We start from the raw sequence: 21,235 nt of genomic DNA, 5'->3' as shown, positions 1-21,235 counted from the left end.
CCGTGTGTGTGTGTGTGTGTGCGTGGGCGTGTGTGTGTGTGTGTGTGTGTGCGTGGGGCGTGTGTGTGTGTGTGCGTGGGCCGTGTGTGTGTGTGTGTGTGGCCATGTGTGTGTGTGTGTGTGTGTGTGTGCGTGGGCCGTGTGTGTGTGTGTGCGTGCGTGGGACACGCGTGTGCGAGGCGGGTTCAGGCGAGGGGTGAGACGCACTCGCCGCTCCCCCTCTCCGGGTGAGGCGGTGTGATGTATGGGAGTGACGTACGGCTGCTGATGGCGTCTTCGCCAGAGCCCCCCCCCCCCGTGCGTATGCGCTCGCTTCACCTACACCTACACTGTACGTCTGAACACACACACACACGCCTCTTCATGTGCGTCGTGGCCTGGCTACGCCTCTTCATGTGGCCTAGCTACCGCCGCCGCGCGTAAAGCTGAGAATGGGTCCAAGCTCGGGCTCCGTGTCGTTGTCTGGGAGGAGCTCAGGCGCTGTGTGTGTTCTCAGCAGAGGCTCATGGGCTCTGTTCCCTTCAGTGGCGTCGCATTTCCAGGAAACTCGGCCGATATGAACATGGCACCTGCGCTGCGGAGCGCTGGCAGGGCTCTCTCACCTGGGCACAGGTGTGCTGAGGGGCTCGCGTGTGTGCGTGTGTGCGTGTGTGTGTGTGTGTGTGTGTGTGTGTGTGTGTGTGCGCGCTCTTAAAGGGCCAGCGGAGCAACACAGGCGAGTGCGTCAGGACTTGTGTTCTTCCCTTTCGGTGAGAGAGAGCGAGCTGCAGGGCGCTACGCTAACGTTTTTCCCCAAGAAGCTCACGTCCTGCTGAGTTGAAAAATTTAGGAGCATGCTAATGCACCACGATTAGTAAATGCGCTCCTAAATTATTTATCTAGTTAGCGCACATCAGTTTTCAGGAGCAAATGCTCCTAAAATGGGAGCACTGTGGAGCCCTGAGCTGGACGGCGGTGTTTTGTGTCCGTTAGGAGTAGTGGTAACCGAGGGCGACAGAGAGCGCTCCTGGGTCAGTGCGCTCCTGCGGTAGCCCGTGTTTTTGTCCATGGTGAAGCGGGGCGTACCTGGACCCCCCTGTTCAAACATGGAGGGTGGAGGAGGAGCTCCGGCTCGGCCAGTTACCGCCGGCGACGGCCGCTGCTGTTACTGGCCCCGCATGAGCTCCAGCGCATGGCATGCGACGCGTGCTGCGATTCCAGACGCCGCCGCCGCTGCATGCATGCATGCGGCGGGCGGGCGAGTCGTCCCGGCGAGCCGATCGGAGAGGCGCGGCCGGCGGTGTTTAAGAGGTGAGCTCCCGTTAAACGCCGCCGTGGCGTTAGAGATCCCAGCTCTGCGCAGCCCAGCGCTGCGCGCTCACCACCGCCGCGCGCTGTACATCACGCTAAGCGCTAATTAGCCGTGAACTGTTTGCCTCGGTAAATGACATTTAAATGCCAAGTGGTAGCAAGGGCATGCATAATATCTGCTGCTTTTTTTTTTTTTCTTCCCCCTTTTCCTTTTTTTTCCCTACTTCAGATTCTTGTCGTCATGGTTGCTGGGGGGAGGGAGGGAGGGGCCGGGGGGGTGGGTGATGAGTGAAGTGGGTCCTGGCGAGTGGCACTTCACCTGCCTGTGCCCCAGTCTTAAGCACTGCCAGTCACCTCATCCGTGCCACTCCCAGGGGTGTCATAAAAAAGGGGGGGGGGGCGTTATGGGATGATTCCAAGGGCCCTGACTGACAGTGGCACTCATAAAATATTAGGTCATAGCATTTTCTGGGGTGGTGAGGCCAGGGGCCCAAAATCCCTGGTGGGGCCCCTGGCTACTCCCAGTACTGCCCGTCACACACCGCTCCCTCCTCACTGATAATCAGGCTGTTACCCCAGTTAGTGTGGGCCTACAGGCTGAGCTCAGAGACTGGGAAATACGTTACTGGGAAACAGAATTGCTGGAGGGCAGGGTTAGGCCTGCAGCCGCGACGGCACTTACAGGGAGCTCCCCTCTTACACACCGCCTTAGGTCTGTCTGTCTGTCTGTCTGTCTGTCTCTTTCTCTGTCTGTCTGTCTGTCTGTCTGTCTGTCTCTTTCTCTGTCTGTTTGTCTGCCTACCTGCCTGCCTAACACTGTGTGTGTGTGTGTGTGTGTGTGTGTGTGTGTGTGTGTGTGTGTCTCCATGTATGCATGCGTGTGTGTGTGTGTGTGTGTCTCCATGTATGCGTGTGTGTGTTTGTGTGTGTGTGTGTGTGTTTGTGTGGTGTGTGTGTCTCCATGTGTGCGCTGTGTGTGTGTGTGTGTGTGTGTGTTTGTGTTTGTGTGTGTGTGTGTGTGGTGTGGTGTTTGTGTGTGTGTGTGTCTCCATGTGTGCACATGTGAACTTGTAATACTATCTTTGTGGGAACCAAATGTCCTCACTAGGATAGAAAGATGAGGAATATTTATCTTTTTGGGGACCTTCTGCTGATCCCCACAAGGTCAAGAGGCTGTTCTAGGGTTAGGACTTAGGGTTAGGGTTAGGGTTACAGTGAGGTTAAGGTTAGGGTTAAGCTTAGGCACGTAGTGGTTGGGGTTAGGGTTAGGGTTAGAGGTTACGGAATGAATGTAGTCAATGGGAGGTCCTCACAAGGATAGCAGTACGGGACTGTGTGTATGTGTGTGTGTCTCCATATGTGTGTGTGTGTGTGTGTCTCCATGTATACGCGTGTGTGTGTGTCTCCGTGTGTGTGTGTGTGTGTCTGATCGGTAATGCTCTGTGAAGCTCACTGTGTGCAGGACGTGTGTTGAGTGTGTTTCGCTGGGACAAAGGGCCATTGTGTGCGTCTGGCTGCTGGGTCTCGTCTCATTTTAGCCGGAGGCTCTGACAAGCTGCGAGGTTTCCCCCGCCCGGTTATTACAGTAACGAGAGAACCCTGCGAGCGTGTCCCAGAGTTCCCGGCTGCGAAGGCCGCGCGCGCGCCACCGCGACCGTGACGCCCGGCTGCAGCGGGTCTCCTGAGCGGGCCTGATGACGCTCGCCTGAGATCCTGTCTTTAGTGCTTTAGCGAGGGGTTATTCGGAGCGTTCCCCCCCGCCTGCGCTCGGGCCCGCGGGCCGCTGTGTTAGAGAGCGTGAGCGCCGCGCGGAGATCTGAGGGTTCCTGCTTCATGGGGATCAGGCTGAGCAGCGCTGGAGGTGTGTGTGTGTGTGTGTTTGTGTTTCTCTTTGTGTGTGTGTGTGTGTGTGTGTGTGTGTGTGTGTGTGTGTGTGTGTGTGTATGTGTGTTTGTGTGTATGTGTGTGTGCGTGGTTGTCTTGTGTGTGTGCGTGCATGGTGCGTGTACTATGTGTGTGTGTGCAGGATCAGGAGGAGTGTGTGTGTGTGTGTGTGTGTGTGTGTGTGTGTGTGTGTGTGTATGTGTATGTGTTTGTGTGTATGTGTGTGTGCGTGTGTTGTCTTTGTGTGTGTGCGTGCATGTGTGCGTGTACATAGTGTGTGTGTGTGTGCAGGGATTCTGGGAGAAGTGTGTGTGTGTGCATGTGAGTGTGTGTGTGTGTGTGGTGTGTGTGTGTGTGTGTGTGTGTGTGTGTGTGTGTGTGTGTGTGTGTGTATTTGTGTGTGTGTGTGTGTGGAGGGGTTCTGGGAGCAGTGGGTGTAATCAATATCATCGCAGTGGTGTGGAAAATTTCCACAGATTGAGGGCTGCTGAGTCTTGGCTTGAACTGGGAGAGAGAAGAGAAAAAAACACACATGCGCACACACACACACACACACATTCTCTCTCCCCCTCATGCACACACACACACACATCTCTCTCACACACCCTCATGCACACACACACGCACGCACACTCTCTCTCACTCACACACACCCTCACGACACACACACGCACGCACACTCTCTCTCACTCACACACACACCTCACGCACACACACTCTCTCTCACACGCACACACACGCACCACACTCCTCTCACTCACACACACACACACTCTCTCTCACACACACACACACACACACAAAGTGAAGCCTCGTCGGCGGGCGTGGCGGGCAGGGCGGAAGCGGGGCCTAAGCGCTGAGCACACAGACGCTCGCTGTCACTCAGCGGCAGACCAGATACCGCACAGATAGCGCTTCGTCTCCCCGGCCCCGCCCGCCTCTCCTGGGCAAACCTAACGATTGGCCGCTCGTTCCGCCGTCCGCCGGCTGATTGGACCTGACAGGGAAGGGGGGGGGGGGTAATTTACAAGCTGCAATGCTAATGACGCCTAGCGTTAGAGTGCTATCGATATAGCACCGCCACCACCACTGCTCAGAAAATAAACATTATCAGCAATCAGGCTCCAGTGCATTACGCAGGCCAGGCGGAAACGTCGCTCCTGGCTAGCCTCCCGCTTCATCTCCTCCAGCTCCCTTCAAGCTCCGGCTCCTTTGAGCTCAGTCGCTGATGTCATGGACGCGGAGGCTGGTTATCGTTAGCGAGCGCAGGGCGAGGCCCTGTGCATTATTCTGCGTTCGAATCCGTAAGAATATTCAAGAACGGGGGTTCTGATGCGTCTCTAATGCCGTTTGCTGAGCCGCTGACTTTCGTACGTAGCTAGCAGTAACGTTGCCGTACGGAGTTACATGATTATGTTAGTTCAGTGGCTCAGCAAGTAGGCAGCCACAGCTGCTCTGGTGAAAAATTAGCACCAATCTGCTGCATGATCATAAAAGCAGTACACTCGATCACCTATGGTCAGCTAGCTGGAGTGTGACTGATTGTGATGCGATCGTGGATGAGGGGGTGATGTCACAGATGAGTAGCCAATCGTCAGTCTCTCTGATACATAATTCGTGTAATCTGGGAGTGTCTTTGTTTTCAGTTAGGCTCTGTTTATTGGGCGTGAGATCAGAGCGTGAAAGCATGAGAGCTGGAAACCCTGTGTAAATATCAGTTTGAATATGTTCATTTCCGTAGAGTAGTAAAATGGCATTTCTTTTCTTTTTCTTGTTTCCTATTTGCTGGAATAAATAGCGATTTATGTTCAGGCACATTCGAAATGACAGTTAAAATTGGTACCTGCTCTGAATGTACCAAGTCACTATATTTATAAATGTTATATTTTTTGTTTTGTTTTTTTTTCATGATTTTAAATCTGGTAGGCCTACTTAAAATGTCTCAAATCGGGCAACCACAGAAAATATGAACATAGTGTCCCTATAAAAAAAAATAAAAATGGAAATCCTGTTATCAAATGAATTTCCGACGGTGGCCAATTTGTAGTTTTCACTCTTACTTCTTGAGTGTAAACATTGGAAATCAAAACTTTATTTGCATTTTTGCTGCAGCCCCGTCCGTTTAACTACAGTGACTGGAAGCTCTTAACCAGGGGCTTCGTGACTGTGCTGATGTTAAAAGGAGCCGGTTGGCTGGGAGCTGTAAGCCCCGCCCCTTGCTCCGCCCCCTTGCCCCGCCCCCCGCCCCGCTGCCGGCTGTCCCCTCAGGAGGACGCACAGAAGCCGCCGCACCGCGCCGCTCTCGGAGACCAAAGTGAAATGGAGCTGAGAGACGGCATGCTGGGACTGAACCGCTGACCTCTGACCCCTGCCGGCGTGCCGAAGTGAAGTGTTATTTCTCCCCTTTTCTTCACATCTCCCCCCGGCAGCAAACCCCGATTCGCTCTCCTCACAGGGACAGACCGCGCCCTCCCCTGTCCCTTTCATGCCTGCTTTCACAGAGCAAGTGTGTGTGTCTGTGTGTGTGTCTGTGTGTCTTTGTGTGTCTCTGTGTGTGTGTGTGTGTGTGTGAGTGTGTGTGTGTGTGCGAGTGAGGTGTGTGTGTGTGGGTGTGAGGGAGGTGTGGGTGTGTTGGTGCATGTGTATGTAGGTGCGCGTATAGGGTTGTGTGTGTGTGTGTGTGTGTGTGTGTGCGTGCGAGTGAGGTGTGTGTGTGTGTGTAGGTCTGTGTGTGGTGCGTGTTAGGTGGTGTGCCTGTGGTGTGTGCATTGTGAGGGTGTGTGTGTGTGTGTGTAGGTCTGTGTGTGTGCGTGCGTGAGTTGTGCCTGTGTGTGTGGTGTGTGTGCGTGAGGTGTGTCTGTGTGTCTGTGTGTGTGTGAGCAGGTGATCTCCACTCTCCAGCAGTAGCAGTAGCTGCATTAGCATCGTAGCCCTCAGGCAGAGATAAGGAGCTTCACTGGCTGCAGGTCCCTCTGGGGTCAGCTTCATCCATTCAGCACTGCTGAGAGGGAGGGAGGGGGAGAGGGGGAGAGGGGGAGAGGGAGGAGGGAGGGAGGGAGGGAGGGGGAGAGGGAGAGCAAGGGGCAGCACTGTAGCTCTTATCTCAAACTAAGAATGGAAGGAGCAGAGACAATTGCTCTTGCAGCTCAATTTCACAATGCTGTGCGCGTGCGTGCGTGTCTATGCATCTACGTGTGAGGGCGGGGCTCTGTGCTGGAGATGGCAGGGCTGTGTGCTCTGGGGGGCGGGGCTGTGTGCTGTAGAGGGCAGGGCTGTGTGCTCTGGGGGGGCGGTGTGCCTGGCGGGGTGTGTGCTGTAGGGCGGGGCTGTGTGCTGGGGTGGGCAGGGCTCTGTGCTGCTGGGGGCGGGGCTCTGTGCTGGAGAGGGCGGGGCTGTGTGCTGGGGTGGGCAGGGCTCTGTGCTGGGGGGGGGCTCTGTGCTCCGGGGGGCGGGGCTCTGTGTGTAGTGGTGTCTGTGACAGGCCAGAGTGCTTGCGGGTTTTTAGCTGTTTACTGTACAGGAGCAGGCTGCAGCCTCCCCCCCCCACCCCGCCCCCCCCCCAGCTCAGAGAGAGAGTCCGCTCACGGCCGCGCTCCGTTTGCGTCCCACGCCGATGCCGAAAGATTAGCACCGGCGCCGTATCACCAGCGGGGCCTGGGTCACCTTCATACAGCGGAGATTGGGATCTGTGGAGCTCGCAGATCACATGGTGGATGCAGCTGAGCCGCCCCCCCCCCCCACACACACACACACACACTCGGCTGAATCCTCCGATCGATTAGCTGTGGCTTAACCAGGCCTTCTCATTTCCTGCTCTCCCAATTTCACCAAGATTACACACCCGGGCGTGTTTCCAATTTCAAAATCTCCCAACTCACTCTTACTTCTCAATCTCCCTCTCTTACCTTTTCCCACCATCCCTCCCTCCCTCTCAAGCACTCACCTTTTCCTTCCCTCTCTCTCTCTCTCTCTCTCCCTCTCTCTCTCTCTCCTCTCCCTCCCCTCCTCTCTCTCCCTCTCCCCCTCCCTCTCTCTCCCTACCTCTCTACCTCTCTGGGGCTGAAGACTCAGGCCCTGGCGCTCCCATAAGGAGGGTCCGTGTTGTGTGTTTGAAGGGGATTTACGGAGCGGCTCTTGTGAGAGGAGCCCTAACTCCGTGTTGTGTGTTTGAAGGGGGATTTATGGAGCGGCTCTTGTGAGAGGAGCCCTAACCGCACTCAGGCGCTCTCTCAGCCCATGTGACAGGGCTCTTCTGAAGGGCTTAAAGTTGGCAGCGGGGGGGAAAACGCTGATACACACAAGTAAGGAATTAATGGGGTTTTTTTAAAGCACCTTGCCGGGAACGTGGAGGTTTTTAGCGGTAGGAAACACGATTTTGCCCTTGGCGGTGGATGGTGGAGCAGCAGAGTACCGCGGAATGTCCTATAGTGTGCAGTTTCACGATTTATGTGACCGTGTGGGTTCTGTTTGAGGTCTGAAAGAGCACTTCCTGTCCTGCTGGAGTTTGCGGGTCGCTGTGCGTCCCGTCTGCGCCTCTGCGGGCCTTTTACAGCGCCCCCTGTTGGGCGGGGGGCACATGTCGGGACGTTGATGCTCTGCTACTCTGTAAAGCGTTTGTGTGACAGTTTTACGTAAAATGCGCTGTACAAGCAAAATTGAATTTACTCTGAAGTGGCTCGATGGCGGCTGATAGCGGATAGCCGTCATTAATGGCGGCGCTTTGGGCTGCGCTTGTCCAGCCGCGGTGCGTCTTGCTCAGCGGCCCGACGCGCTTTCCCACGAGCCCCTGCTTCCTCTGACACCCCGGCGAATGACGGTCCGTTTTAAGTGCCACGCGCCATTTTAAAGCGACCCGCGCGTGAGGGCAGAGAGGGCCTCGCTACCCCGCCGTGTCCGAGGGCCCGGGACGGGGGAGCCTCGGTCTGCCCTGCCGCTCTGTTTGGGGGGGGGGGCGGGCGGGGGGGGGCTGTAACTCTGTAACACGACTCACTTTGATGGGGCAGCGAAGGAAAAAAGAAAGAAAAGAAAAAAAGAACCCTGGCTTTGTTACAGTGGAAATCTCCCACTTTGAACTGGCTAATGCTCATCGAATCCAATATGGACCCGGGATGACAGATGGGCCGCCTGTCTTCAAAGCCAGCGGAGATTTAATATCTAAATAAGGCGGGCAGTGTTAGAGACGACGCTGAGCAGCGCAGAGAGGTCCTGACTGAGGCTGCAGCCACAGCTGTGACTCCCCCCCCACCCCCCTTCTCCCCACACACCCCCACCCCTTCTCTCCTTCTCTTCTTCCATTTGTTGTTTTTGACACGCAGAGAGGAGGAGAAATCTGTGCGCGGGATTTTTCCGCGAGAAAACATGTAATTACCGCTGGTTTGCTGTTATTAGCGTGAGGTTTATCAGGGTTTGAGAGCCCGTCAGCTTAACGAGCCTTTGTTCCGGTTTAACGAGCGCTTGACTGTTGCTTGTAAAAGACACTTTTGGCGAATAAATTGTCCTTAAATTAGCTCCTTTTCATTTTTTTTTTCTTGCCATTTTTGAAGGGACGATGTGAATTCCTGTGCATGTTTATGTATGTGTGTGTGTGTGTGTGTGTGCATGCTTAGAGGCTGTACTTTGTCATGGTTAGTGTGTGTGTGTATATGTATGTGCGCGCATGTGTGTGTGCGTGCGTGCGTGTATGTGTGTGTGTGTGTGTGTGTGTGTGTGTGTGTGCGTGTGCGTGTGCGTGTGTGTACCGCTGAAGGGCAGATGGAAGTGCTTACAGAGTGTGTGTAGCTCAGTCACACACGTTCCCAGAGCGCTCAGCCTCACGCTGTATGCAAGAACCCACCGAAAACGCCTACTAAACCCATCCATCACTCCCCCCCCCACTCATCACTCCCCTCCACTCAACACTCCCCCCCCCCACTCAACACACCATCTTTCAGACTCCATTCCCCTCCACAGAGGAGTCCTCACCTCTTCTTTAAGCCTCAATCAAAGTGCTGTTGTGCGTTAGACAGACAGCTGTGGCGTAGCTCCACCCCTCAACCCCCCCCCCAGCCCAGCCTGCCCTGCTCCGTTTCCCTGACAGCGAGGTAGTGCTCGCCGCGGCGACCGCTTCTGTAGCAGGCCTGAGCGGAGCGCTGTGCCGGCCGGCCGAGCAGCAGGACGGAGGAGCGCAGTCTGAACGCGTAAAATAAACACAGACTTCCTGTTAGTGTTCCCTGAGTGACAGGCTGGAGCGACCGGGCTTTTTCCAGGCAGTTTTTTCCTTCTTTTAACCTTTTAAGGTGTGAGGTCACAAAGATGAGAATCTTCTTAACTGAACATTCTGATGCTGATGTCACAATTACTGCTGGTGACTGAAAGCACTGGAGTTCTAGAGCACTGACTTGGAATTTTGAAAAAACGTTCCAAATAAGCCTGCTCTCCAGAGGGCTAACTAGCTCTGCGTGCTCAGTTCCTCTCATTTCTGCGCACTGACACTCCCCCTGTGAGGCCTGGGGTTCGAGCAGCGCTTCTGTTCCCTGTGATCGCTCATTAGCGGTCACCGCTGTCCCTCGTTTCTTCTCAGGCCCGATGAAGGACTGCCCCATGGCCTGCTGGGATTCCATCTCCCTCTAATCCCCAGGGCTCATGTGGGTAACCTGAACTGTGAGCCTATTGGACGAGCCTTTTTGATTGGCAGCCAGCCTGAAAGCTTTGCCAGGAATAGGAGGATCCCCTCTAAACCCCCAATCCCCTCCCCCCCCACCCCTGGACGACTTACAGAGGGGAAATCTGCACACCATTTTACTGTCAAAGCGACCGAGTAATCATTGCCTTTAATTTCCATTCAAACGAGTTTCATATAAAGTGCCAAACTGCACAGATTTGTGCTTTTCGGTCTCATTCTGGGATGTGTGTGAGAGCAGGATACCCCCCAAATCCCCCCCGCCCCCCCACACCCCTCGCCCGCCAGGGATGAGAGCGATTTGTGCCCCTCGCTCTGCAGCTCTGTGAGGGCCTGCTCTGATCTCAGTGTGTCCAGAGTGGCATTCTCAGACTGCACCCCCTCAAGCAGCCCTGTGCCCCTCAAACGACCCTGCGCCCCTCAAATAGCCCTGCACCCCTACAACAGGCCTGCACCCCTCAAACGATCCTGCACCCCTCACACAGCCCTGACCGGGTCATTATGTGTCTGACTGTTCTCTGCGTGGCAGTGAGGTGTTAGCTGCCTGCTCTGCACCTTAAACTTTGACATCCCTCCCCCCCATTCCCCCCCCACATCCCCCTCTGGTCTCTCAGTTGGAATGGGGAAAGCTTGGGGTCCTCACTGGCACTGCTCTGACACGTTACACTTACAAAAGAGTGGGGTGGGGGCGAGCGGTGGGGGCGGTTAGAGTGGGGGGCGGAGGTTTGGAGAGGGGGAGGGGGAAGGAGTGGGGGGGGGTTGCTGGCGAGCCTACAGAGGAATGTCTCAGTACCGTCCCCCATATCTACAGCTGTTGCTCTTACACACTGCAAAAAACCCCCCCCTCTGCAGCCTCTTACCTCACCTCAGTCTGAGGGGGGGTGCAGGCATATTCAGTGCAGAAATGGAAACTTGGATTTGAGTTTATGTTTCTCTCTCCCCCTGTCCTCCCTCCCTCCCTCTCTTTCCCTGTCCTCCCTTTCTCTCTCTCTCTCTCTCCCTCTGTCCTCCCTTTCTCCCTCTGAGGTGGAGAAGGGGCTGTTTTGTTTTTTTGGGCTGTCTGAGAAGGCCCCGGGACAGGGAGATGGCCGCCGCTCCAAACGCGGCCAGGAATTCCCGCTAACCAATCGGGCATTGTCATTCTAATGGGCTCCCCGCGCCCGCGTCTGCCCGAGAGCGCTTACCGCCGTAATTTCATTCAGCGCGAGCGTCTGGTCCGGCCTGCGTGCAAACATAATTAGGCCGCGATAATGAAAGCGTAATTTCCAGTCTGTGGACTCGCTAAGGGAAAGGTCAGAGGTATCGTGTTGATTTGTGTTTATGGTTTTTTAAAAAGGACTGCAAGAGGAATGTTTTATTTTGTTTTTTAAATGCACGGTACCTCCTTTCTGAAACATTCAGAGCTTTACGAGGCTCTGTGTGAGGCTGAGTGTAAACTGCAGAAGTGCTAAATGTACCTGAAGGTAGCAGCACATATATACGTTAGTTTATTTTACTCAGATACACATGGCCACTCTTAGCTTGCTCTGTGGGGTTACTCTGCAGGGTTACTCTGTGGGGTTACTCTGTATTGTTACTCTGTAGGGAGACTGTATTGTTACTCTGTTCCGTTACTCTGTAGGGTTACTCTGTACGGTTACTCTGTATTGTTACTCTGTAGGGTTACCCCTGTTGGGTTATCCAGGAGACCTCAGGAAACGGATGCTGTGCTGTTTCTGGAGGCCCAGTGTGCTCTCTCTCTCTCTCTCTCTCTCATTCTTTTGACATTTTTGGCATTTAGCAGGCAGTCATATCCACAGCGACTTATGACTGCTTACACTCTTACGCACACAGTCCATTCAGACCGCTGGATATTTATAGAAGCAGTTCCAGTACAGCGCTGTGCTCCAGGCTACAACGGCAGCGATGGAACCTATAGCCGCAGAGACACACAAGCCCAGCCCCGCGAACACACAATGCCACACACCCGACAATATCAGCGGAAACACCGGGCGCCGCGGAGATGGAGATAATACCATAAGTCAGGTGTAATTAGCAGCTCGGTAAGCTGCAGATTGGGAACATGAGTCACGCAAGCGCGTGTGTGTGTACGTGTGTGTGCGTGTGTGCATGCATGCATGTGTGCGTGCGTGTGTGTGTGTATGTATGTGTGTATGTGCGTGTGTGCGTATGTATGTGTGTACGCACGTCTGTGTGCATGTGTGTGTGCATGCGTGTGTGCGACTGCATGTGTGTGCGCGTGTGTGTGCATGCGTGTGTGCATGTGTGTGTGTGCGTGTGTGCGTGCATATGTGCGCGTGTGCATGCATTTGTGTGTGTGTGTGTGTGTGTGCACACGTGCGTGTACGTGCATGTGTGTGTGTGACTGTGCGTGTGTGTGTGTGTGTGTGTGCGTGCGTGTGTGTGCGTGTTTGCGTAAAGTGCGAGAACCCACAAATTCTACTTTTCTGGGACGAGGACATGGAATTATGTTACAAATATAGTCTTTTTAAAGCTTTTTTATGTGGCGGTGGTGCAAAGTGGGCCTGTTCGGAGCTGTCAGCGGGAGTGGAGGTTAAGTCAGCCTTCTGTCTCACGCTGCGGCGGGCCTCTGAGAGGCTGAATTTCCCTGCTCCTAACCGTGACTGACAGGCGCTCTCCGTGCCAGCGCGTCTCCGCGTGAGAACGCCCCCGGGCGCCGCGCCGCTCTGACGGGGCGTGTGAACCGCTCGGGGTGAGTGCCGCGCCCCTCTCTCCGCGCGCGTAACGCACCTGCTCCTGTAACGCAGCCGAGGTAGGCGCGTTAAAAAAAAAAAACGCGTCCGAGCGGCGGCTTCCGGCAGCGCGGGAAACCGCGGACGCCGTCACGGTAACGGACGCCGTGCGGGATGGGCGTCTGTCTCTCCTTTCCCCGCTCTGGCACGGCGACGCCCTTCCCTGTGGCTGGAGGCTGGCATCCACAGCCATTTTAAACGCCGCTGTGATTTCTGGCTTCTTTGTGACAGCCAGCGAAGCGAGGCCATTGGGGTTTATTTCCACCTTCCCCCCGTTATTTTAAATGCTCTGAATGGTCAGGTCGGTTTGTGTGTGTGTGGAAGGATAATAAATATTTCATGTGAATGAATGAAAACATGTCTTGCCTAACCCCTTTTCTTTTTTTTCTTCTCTCCCCCACACCCTTGGCTGTATAATAAATGGCTTGTGAAATGGCTTGTGAAAGTGATATTTGACTCAGTGCTGCCACTCGCTGTTCGTTTTGTGGAACTGCACGTTTCTGCTGAACCTTCAGTCCCACAGGCTGACGTTAGGTGGCAGTGTTCAAGGTTCACAGTCACAGGAGAACCCAGACGCTGGGTAAACAGCGAGTTCGCTGGTTGATTGGATTTTGATGGCCTCGTCGTCATCGGTTCAGTGATCTTTAGCAGTTGGATTTCCTCCCTTGTTTTGCTTGTGGAAAATCTGGAGATTTAAATACTCTGAGGCGAAGTCAAAGATTCATTCCTCTGCCCTTTTCATTTCCCCCCGGACTGCAGCGCGCAGGATGTTTTATGTTAATTTTATTAAAGAATTAAGAGCTCTCAATCCCTTTTTAATTGACTTAGTTCCGCACGGTGCTTTGGCGAGGGGAAGCGTACGATGAACCAACAACCGGAGAGCGTGTCTGTTTGCTCTGGAGCCAATTTGTGACGCCGTTAACAAACAAAGTTATGTCTGTTTGCTTTATCGGATTCTTCCTTTTTTTTTTTGTCCCCTCCCTCTTGCCATCCATACCAGAGTAAACGGGACCATCTGCTGATGAGCGTGAAATGGTACTACCGGCAGTCGGAGGTCCCGGACTCCGTGTACCAGCACCTGGTGCAGGACCGCAACAACGAGAACGGTGAGCGCCGCCTCGCTTTGCGCCCTACGGCAAAAAATGTGAATTAAAAAAAAAAAAATTTTTTTTAAAAGGACAAGAAAAGTGCTTTATTTGTGCTGTGGTGTACAGGTGAAAAATAAGTAAGGCATGAGAAGTAATGGGGCATGCAAAGTGTCTGTGAGAAGAGCAGCCTCTCAGACAGACGCTGGTGCTGGGAATCAGAATAAAGCACTCATCCGCAATCTGTCCCCTGGATAAGTGAGCAGCGAGTCGTGGATTCTGTCATGTCCAAGTAAGTTCTGCTGAGATGTGGCCCCTGAGGGCCCGGCGTCAGCAAGGATCTGCGCTGGCTGCTACGCACATCACACAGCAGGGAATTAACTCCACCCGACTGCGGCTGAGCAGCACTAGTTCACCATGTTCCCGTCAATATTATGATCCCCTATTGTCCTGTTGCACACACCCTACCCCCCTCACCATCGTTGACCCCCGTTCCCCCTCCTCCTTCCAGATTCTGGGCGAGAGCTGGTCATCACCGATCCGGTGGTGAAGAGCCGGGAGCTCTTCATCTCAGACTACGTGGACACCTACCACGCCGCTGCTCTCAGGTACCGCACCTGCGCACGCACACGAGGGGGGGGGGGCACAACCATGCTGCTGCTCTCAGGTACCGCACCTGTGCACACACGGGGGGGGGGGCCTGCTGCTGCTCGGGGCACCTACCACGCGACTGCTGCTCTCAGGTAACTCACCTGCGCACGCACGTTGGGGGGGGGGGGGTGGTCGAGCCCGCTCTGCCTTCATCTGTTCTATCGCAGAGTTCCACGTAGCGCCTGACGTTTCGGTCTGTGGCTCCAGATGGGAGCTGCTCTGTTTCTTACACTCATAGCGTGTAAAGCACACTGCACCCCCCCCCCCCCTACCCGCCCCCGTTAGGCAGCGCTAGGCTACCTGCTCCGAAGCCTGGCGTCTGCGTCTGAGAAACCGCAGGCGAGGCTGCTCATGCGCTTAATGAGAGAGGTGAGGCCTCCTCTGCGTGCAGAGCAGCTGTGAGCGCTCCTCTGAGGGGGGTGTGTGTACACGGCACTTCAGATTAAGACCAGCGCTGTTTACAGAGATGAACTCGGACACCACTGAGTTAGCCTGCGCTAACGTGTAAGTGAACAGACAGGGGTGGATATTTCTCCATTATTAAATGCGCTGAGCGCTGTGGAGAGTAACGCCGCCATTCTGGCCACGGTTAACTTCGTTAAGAAGGAGACAGGCGTGGTTATTTTCTGGGATGGAAACCAGATAGTGCCGTTCTTTATCTTCTTTTTTTCCCCCACTGCGCTCATGTGAGTTGTTTTTTTTTTTCTTCTTCGTTTTTTTCCCCCTTCTTTTCTTTTAACAAAAACCATCTGGACTCTCGGTCGGCGCGGCTGTGTTCAAAGCTCACGTCTCCAACCGCTGATTTCAGGGCAAATTAGCAGCAACTTCTGCTGCTACAGAGAGCCTTTTGATTCGCCTTAGAGGGCCCTAGATACGCTCCGGAACATTCCAGCCGGGTGCGGTAATCCCCGGCTCTAACCCGCACACCTCCTTTCATCTCCTGGGGGGGGGGGAAGGTATTTTCGTTTTGGGGGGGGGGGGGGGACTGGCAGGAAGTGGAAAGATAGCCCCCGTCGCCAGTGACGCCTGTTATTGTGATGGATGTCGACATTAAATATTAAACGGGGGGGGTGGGGAGGTGGTGGGGGGGGGAGAAAAAAGACATGGTAGAGGAGCGAAATTATGTCAAGATGTGGTTTGTGGAGCTGTAGCGGGCTTTTTTGTGCGTGCGGGGGCCCGCTTGATCTGCGGTGCGTCAGTGAGCAGCACGCGGGATGCAGGGGCGTCGTACTCTACGTCGCTAATAAGCCTGTTAGCGGCCTGCTCCTTCCTGTTGTTAACGTCAAGTTTTTACATGCAGGGTTTTTTTTGTTTGTTGCTTACAAGTACATCGGAACAGAACACTTGAACTCAGTTGAAAGTTTACCCAGCCAATACAGTGGTAAATGACAGTGTTTCTGGCGAATGTGCTTTTAGCGAAAATGATAACATTTATGTGTGTTTTTTTCTCTCTTTCAGAGGGAAATGTAACATCTCCCATTTCTCCGACATCTTCGTTGCCCGGGAGTTCAAAGCCCGCATCGACTCCTTTTTCTACATCCTGGGATACAACCCGGAGACCAGGTGAGATTGAGATTGAGTCCCTGATATCTGCGCACAGAAACCCAACCCACCTCCTGCAGCTCAAACCTGAGTCCCACAGTGTTGCCGAAGACAAACTGCGCAGCTGTGACACCACCTCCGCTGCAGATCTGCTGTTGACCGACACGCAGAGATGCATGCTGGGTGGTCGCATTTACGTCTCTCCACCTAGTGGTGGCAGACATAATCGCAGGCATATCTGTGTGGGTTAAAGACTGCGTGGGAGTTGTAGTTCAGTTCAGTTATGTAGTTGCTTGCTATATAATTAGTTCCTTAATGCTTCTCGAAGCCCTGCAGGTGTACAGAGATTACATTTAAATGCTGCTCAGGTACAGTTTTGTGTTTTACCATCAAAGGCTCTTGACTTGTGAAAATCCAGAACTCAAGGTCACACACAGGATGTGGGTATCTAATGCGCAGTAATATTCATGCATTTATTAATTTTTAGCTTTCAGTCTTGTTTTATTTAATGGCATTCTTCCTATAAGAACTGTTCTTATTTTACTGAGCAGCCGTAGAGACCTTTGCAGATTTGCATCACCTTCTGTTGTTTGTATTAAAAATATACTTTTATAATATTCAGAATCAACAAGCTAATGTCTGGCAAAAAATCTGTGCATTTAGTCAGTTATGATTTGTTTTAAATAACATAGGCAAGTTTGCAGATATGAAATTATGTAGTAGTTTTAGGCAGCTGTAGCGTTTACCTTTTTACAGCACTGGTAATAATTTTGTAGAACTGTCGTGAATATAATACAGCAGTATTTTTTAACTTGACGTTTGCGGTGCACTCCGGTAGGAAAGAATCATTTTATTACCTCAGCCCGACGTGGTGCGCTTCTTGAGATTGAGTGCTACCATTTCTCCCGTGGTTTTTAGTAACTGTGCAGCGCACTATCACAACTGGAATAAAACTCGGAGCTCCGGTGAAAGAACGACAGCCCTTTTATGCGCGCGCGGAAAGACTCTCCGCCGTCCGGCTCGGGAGCGAGCGGCGCTCGCTGTAGATTAACGTCAGTTGTCAGACCACCCCGAGCAGCCGGCTCTAATCTCCCCCCCCCCCCCCCCCCCCCCCCGCTGCGCTGCGCGGCCCTGATTAAGGCTGCGGGGCAATCTGCGCCGTGCTGCGTTACTGCTGAAAGGGCCTCCGTCATTTTAAATAACGCAAACTTCATACGCGCACAAGCATTACAGCGGTTTGCACTCAGTCAGTATTTTCATCTGGTCTGAACCTGAATGGGCTCAAACTCTAATACTATAATGAAGAAAAATATATTTATGCTATTACACACTCTCATACACACACACCCTCACACACTCACACACACACACACACACACGCTCACACACTCACACACTGTGCATGGGTGAGTGTGTGGCTGGATCCATGGCAGGTTTGGAGTAATTAAATGAATAACTGTAGACTGACAACAGATGACAGCACATTCCAGAAGCAAGAGCGTTATCCACGACACACACACACTGCGGTTTCTCCCTCTGCAAAATGCATTGAGATTTTAGCCCCGCCTCCCATATTTGGGTCACTTCCTGTATGGGAAAACCGGTGCGCTGCAGCGTACGTGAAACACCGCGACCGAAAAGCGACGCCGCTGTTGACTTGGTGACCCGGCGCGTGCGCTACTCAAATGCCTCCGGATCGGGGTTCGAATGCCTCGGTACAAAACGTCTTGCCAGGAGAGAAGTCTGTCCCATCTGGGCTTTTTATGAGAAAAAAAAAGAGGGGGGACAAACAAGTTAAATGCCAAATTTGTCATGTAGAGCTTGCGTCTTTCTCGGGGCAGAGCCGGAGCTAAGCTCAGTTATATTAAGGATAAGCCCCGCACGAAGCCGGCGACACAAGGCCAGGGCGGGCGGCGGTGCCAGCAGCAGCTGAGCACACTGGCCTGGGCTCCAGTGGCCTGGTTACAGAGCAGCTGCTAAACTAGCGCAGCGAACTTACCCTCACTGACACTCTGTAAAACGTCTATTTCGCTTTACTATGAAAGTCTTTCATTCTGTGCTATAGGTGAGGAGTAGAAATTATATCTTCACATTTTGTACATGGTTTTTTCTTTTTTTAGAAAGATTTAATGGATATGGAAAAGTAAACAGCCTATTTGCCTACATATTCCCAATGTGAAGCACTATTACATGACCTGTTATACTATGAATTTACCTTTCATATGATTCAAATTTAATGATTTTTATTTTAATAGTTAACTGATAAGAACTAGTTTCCAGTAAAAGCATAACTGACCCAAAATCACATCCCTTATATGGATTTTAGGGAAGGAATTCTGGACCATATAGTCTGACTAGCATACTGTACATGCACTGTGACTTTTTTTCAATGATAGAATAGACAATGGAAAAAACATTGATTTGTCTTTGCCATGAAGGCTCCAATCTTTAGAAGTTTCTAATATTATAAGGATACCGTGATGAATTGGTGTTGTCTCAATGTCTTGTTTTTAGTGGGTGTTATCTTGCAGTTTAACCCAATCAGCTCTTCATCATGTTATTCTGATGAACTTCAGATTGGTAAGCATTTAGAGTTGCTGCTGGGTTACACTGATGGTCATAAATATTTTAGTGCTTCAATAAGACATTTTTGAAAAGGGTGAGGATGTAAGTGGTTGGGCTTTATATAACAACGCAGCTTTATTAGTAGCTACTTGATTGTTAAGTGCAATGTTGCAAATGATGCAGCCGGGTAGTAGCTAATGTGGTTTTCTACTGTGCACTTGGGTTATTTATATTTTTGCGAAAAACTGAATAATTGGTGGTTGATAAGGTACTTATATCCCTTAGCAGGTGGACTTGTGAGTTAAGGAGGGGGTACACGCTCACTCTGTCAGGGGTAGTTTGCTTCACTGTATTTTATTTGCATGCTACATCATACGGTATCAGTGGAGACTGCAGGGGAAAAGAGTAAATTATGTCCACAAATTCATCTTGAACGCTGCTTCCCAGTCAGAGTTTGGGATGGAAAAAACGATGACACGCTCATGCATACACATGCAGCCACATCGATATCTCTAAGTTATATAACATGTCACGTGGAAGAACTGTTGTTCCCTTGAGCAAGATAATTAATGACAGAGGAGCTGTAAAATAATGCATGTGTGAATCCTTGGAATTCAAATGTGTGGTGTATCGCATCGAGTCGCTGAAATTGTTCAGTATTTCTTAAAAATGAAGAGGCTTGTATTAGGTACTCTGTGCAGTGAGATGAGATAAAAAATTCCACAAATAAAATGCCTCGGCTTTTAAGCATATGTCTGTAAAATGAATGGAACCGCCCCACTCCAAAGTTTTTCTAATTTAGTTTTGGTGTTACCGGAGAAAGTCCCTGCGCTTGCCCATATTTTTCGTATTAATCCGTAGGATTGTTTTTGTTACATTATTATTATTGTTACTATTCTGTGTTTTAGTCCTTGCACATAACGTACTTTGAGTTCTGGTCTCAATTTTCTTTGCAGTAGTTGCATTTTTGCAAGTAGACAACAGAGATTTTTTTAATACAGATAATGTTTTAATTTCTCTTCCTCATATCTAACACAATTCAGACATAACTTGGTTGGGAAGCTTATTGGATGTTATTTTTCCAGTTAAGACCAACAAATGGTTTCTACAAGATTTCTAAATGTACAGTTTCGAAATGCAAGGCTGACAAGTATCTACACTGAATGTAAGTGATTAGGCTACAGTTGCTTTTTTAATGGGTAAAGTTCTACATTTACATTTCAGTTTCTGTGCTAATATTTTGAGATTTATGTTTTCTGGAAAAAAAACATGAATAACAATTTGAAATACACTATGAAGTTGAATGTTCAGCTTCCTTACAGTGAACATCATAATCAATCAGTTGTAATTTTGTGAAAGATTTCACAGGTCTTTTTTCAACAGCCCCACAACTGTAGATGCAACCTTTTCCAACGTCACAAGCAGGGCGTCACGTTGTACATTTCAGTCAGATTATGCCCAAAGGGAAACACCAGGTTTTACCCCATCGCAACTCGTTTACGTCACTCAACAATATACTGAACAATATACTTTTAACTCCTCTTTGTGGTACAGAAATTGTAGATCTTACATGGAAATCTTTTTTTTTTTTTTTTTTTAAATGATAAAATCGGTTTTGATATTGTGCTTAAATCATCACACTGCCCAAGGAACAGAAACTGACATTTAGTCAAAGCCATGAAAGGTCAGTGCATAATATTTCCCCGGGGAAAGGCTGCTCAGCTTTGCGGTTGTCATGCAAAATAAACGACACTCCTGATATCAGCACAAAAAAAAAAAAAAAAAAAAGTAATGAATTTGTAGACGGAGTACTCTTATCTGCAGCATGCACAACGGTCACAGTGTTCACGACATGTCCGCCTGCACTGTTCCCTGGTCACATCCAGGTAAATAAAAAAAGGCACGCTGGCGGTCAAAATTAGCGGAGATGAGTATGCACACCAATCTGTTTAATAATCCACTTCCCTGTTTGCGCGCTTCTCGGCTAGATGCTGCAAAGCACGCTCTGGGCCTCGGATGAAAAGCTGTTTGGTAAATTCATCGCACAAAACTACCATGCTGTCTTTGCACATTTTATCTTTGATTTTTCGGTGAAATCTGACCGACTTTGCATTTATTTATTTATTTATTTATGTAACACAAATTGTTAAATGAGTAGTTTTTTTCTGATATACACATATTTGCTTATGTCTCTGACTTGGCATAAATTTCAGTTGAATGCAAGGTTAAATTTGCATTAATTTGTGAAATATTCGTCGTTACTTAGGTCTGTTTTAGTGTGCTTGAAAGCAGCCAGCAGGAGGCTAATTCTCAATCCCTCGTATTTATTCCCGAATGTTTTCTGGAATTTATGCGCAAACAAGAACAGTCTTGGTTTGTATATCATTTTCTGAGAACGGTACAAGGATTATTCAAGGAGTAAAGTTATGATGGATATTCTGAAAAAAAACTGTGCGTGTTTGTGTAATTTACATTTTCAAATAATTCATATGTGTAATTTGCCTTAGCTGTAAATTGGTTTGGATAATCAATGTGTAGACCTACTTCTGTTTAAATCAATTTAGCATTTAATTTAAGTAAAATATAGGCTATACTTTTTAAAGTCCTTACTTAAAAATACTGTATATGTTGGAGACTGGGGCAGCCTGTTGATTTTCTACTCTGTTTCTTTCCCCATGCACAACTTATATTAAAATTATAGGTTGCTTAGCTTTTACGGCCGTTGAACAAAAACGTGGCTGCTTTATGAATATTTGTAGTGCACGTCCGAAGCGAGTGTTGGTCGTGGAAAAGCAAGTATATAAGCC

At 50.8% G+C, this 21,235-nt stretch overlaps 1 protein-coding gene across 7 annotated transcripts in view; it reads left to right on the top strand.

Moving 5' to 3' along the window:
• The window catches only part of LOC135235352 (arginine-glutamic acid dipeptide repeats protein-like), a 180,992-nt gene that overhangs the window by 105,458 nt on the left and 54,299 nt on the right, over nt 1-21,235 (top strand). For all 7 annotated transcript variants that reach the window (XM_064300775.1, XM_064300774.1, XM_064300777.1 and 4 more), the window contains 3 exons: nt 13,586-13,691; nt 14,182-14,278; nt 15,780-15,884. In XM_064300775.1, the coding sequence (XP_064156845.1) occupies nt 13,586-13,691; nt 14,182-14,278; nt 15,780-15,884 (308 nt within the window). The remainder of the gene's footprint in view (nt 1-13,585; nt 13,692-14,181; nt 14,279-15,779; nt 15,885-21,235) is intronic.

This window comes from Anguilla rostrata, chromosome 11, assembly GCF_018555375.3.
Source record: "Anguilla rostrata isolate EN2019 chromosome 11, ASM1855537v3, whole genome shotgun sequence".
Taxonomy (NCBI): domain Eukaryota; kingdom Metazoa; phylum Chordata; class Actinopteri; order Anguilliformes; family Anguillidae; genus Anguilla; species Anguilla rostrata.
This window is presented reverse-complemented; position numbering and strand designations above follow the sequence as displayed.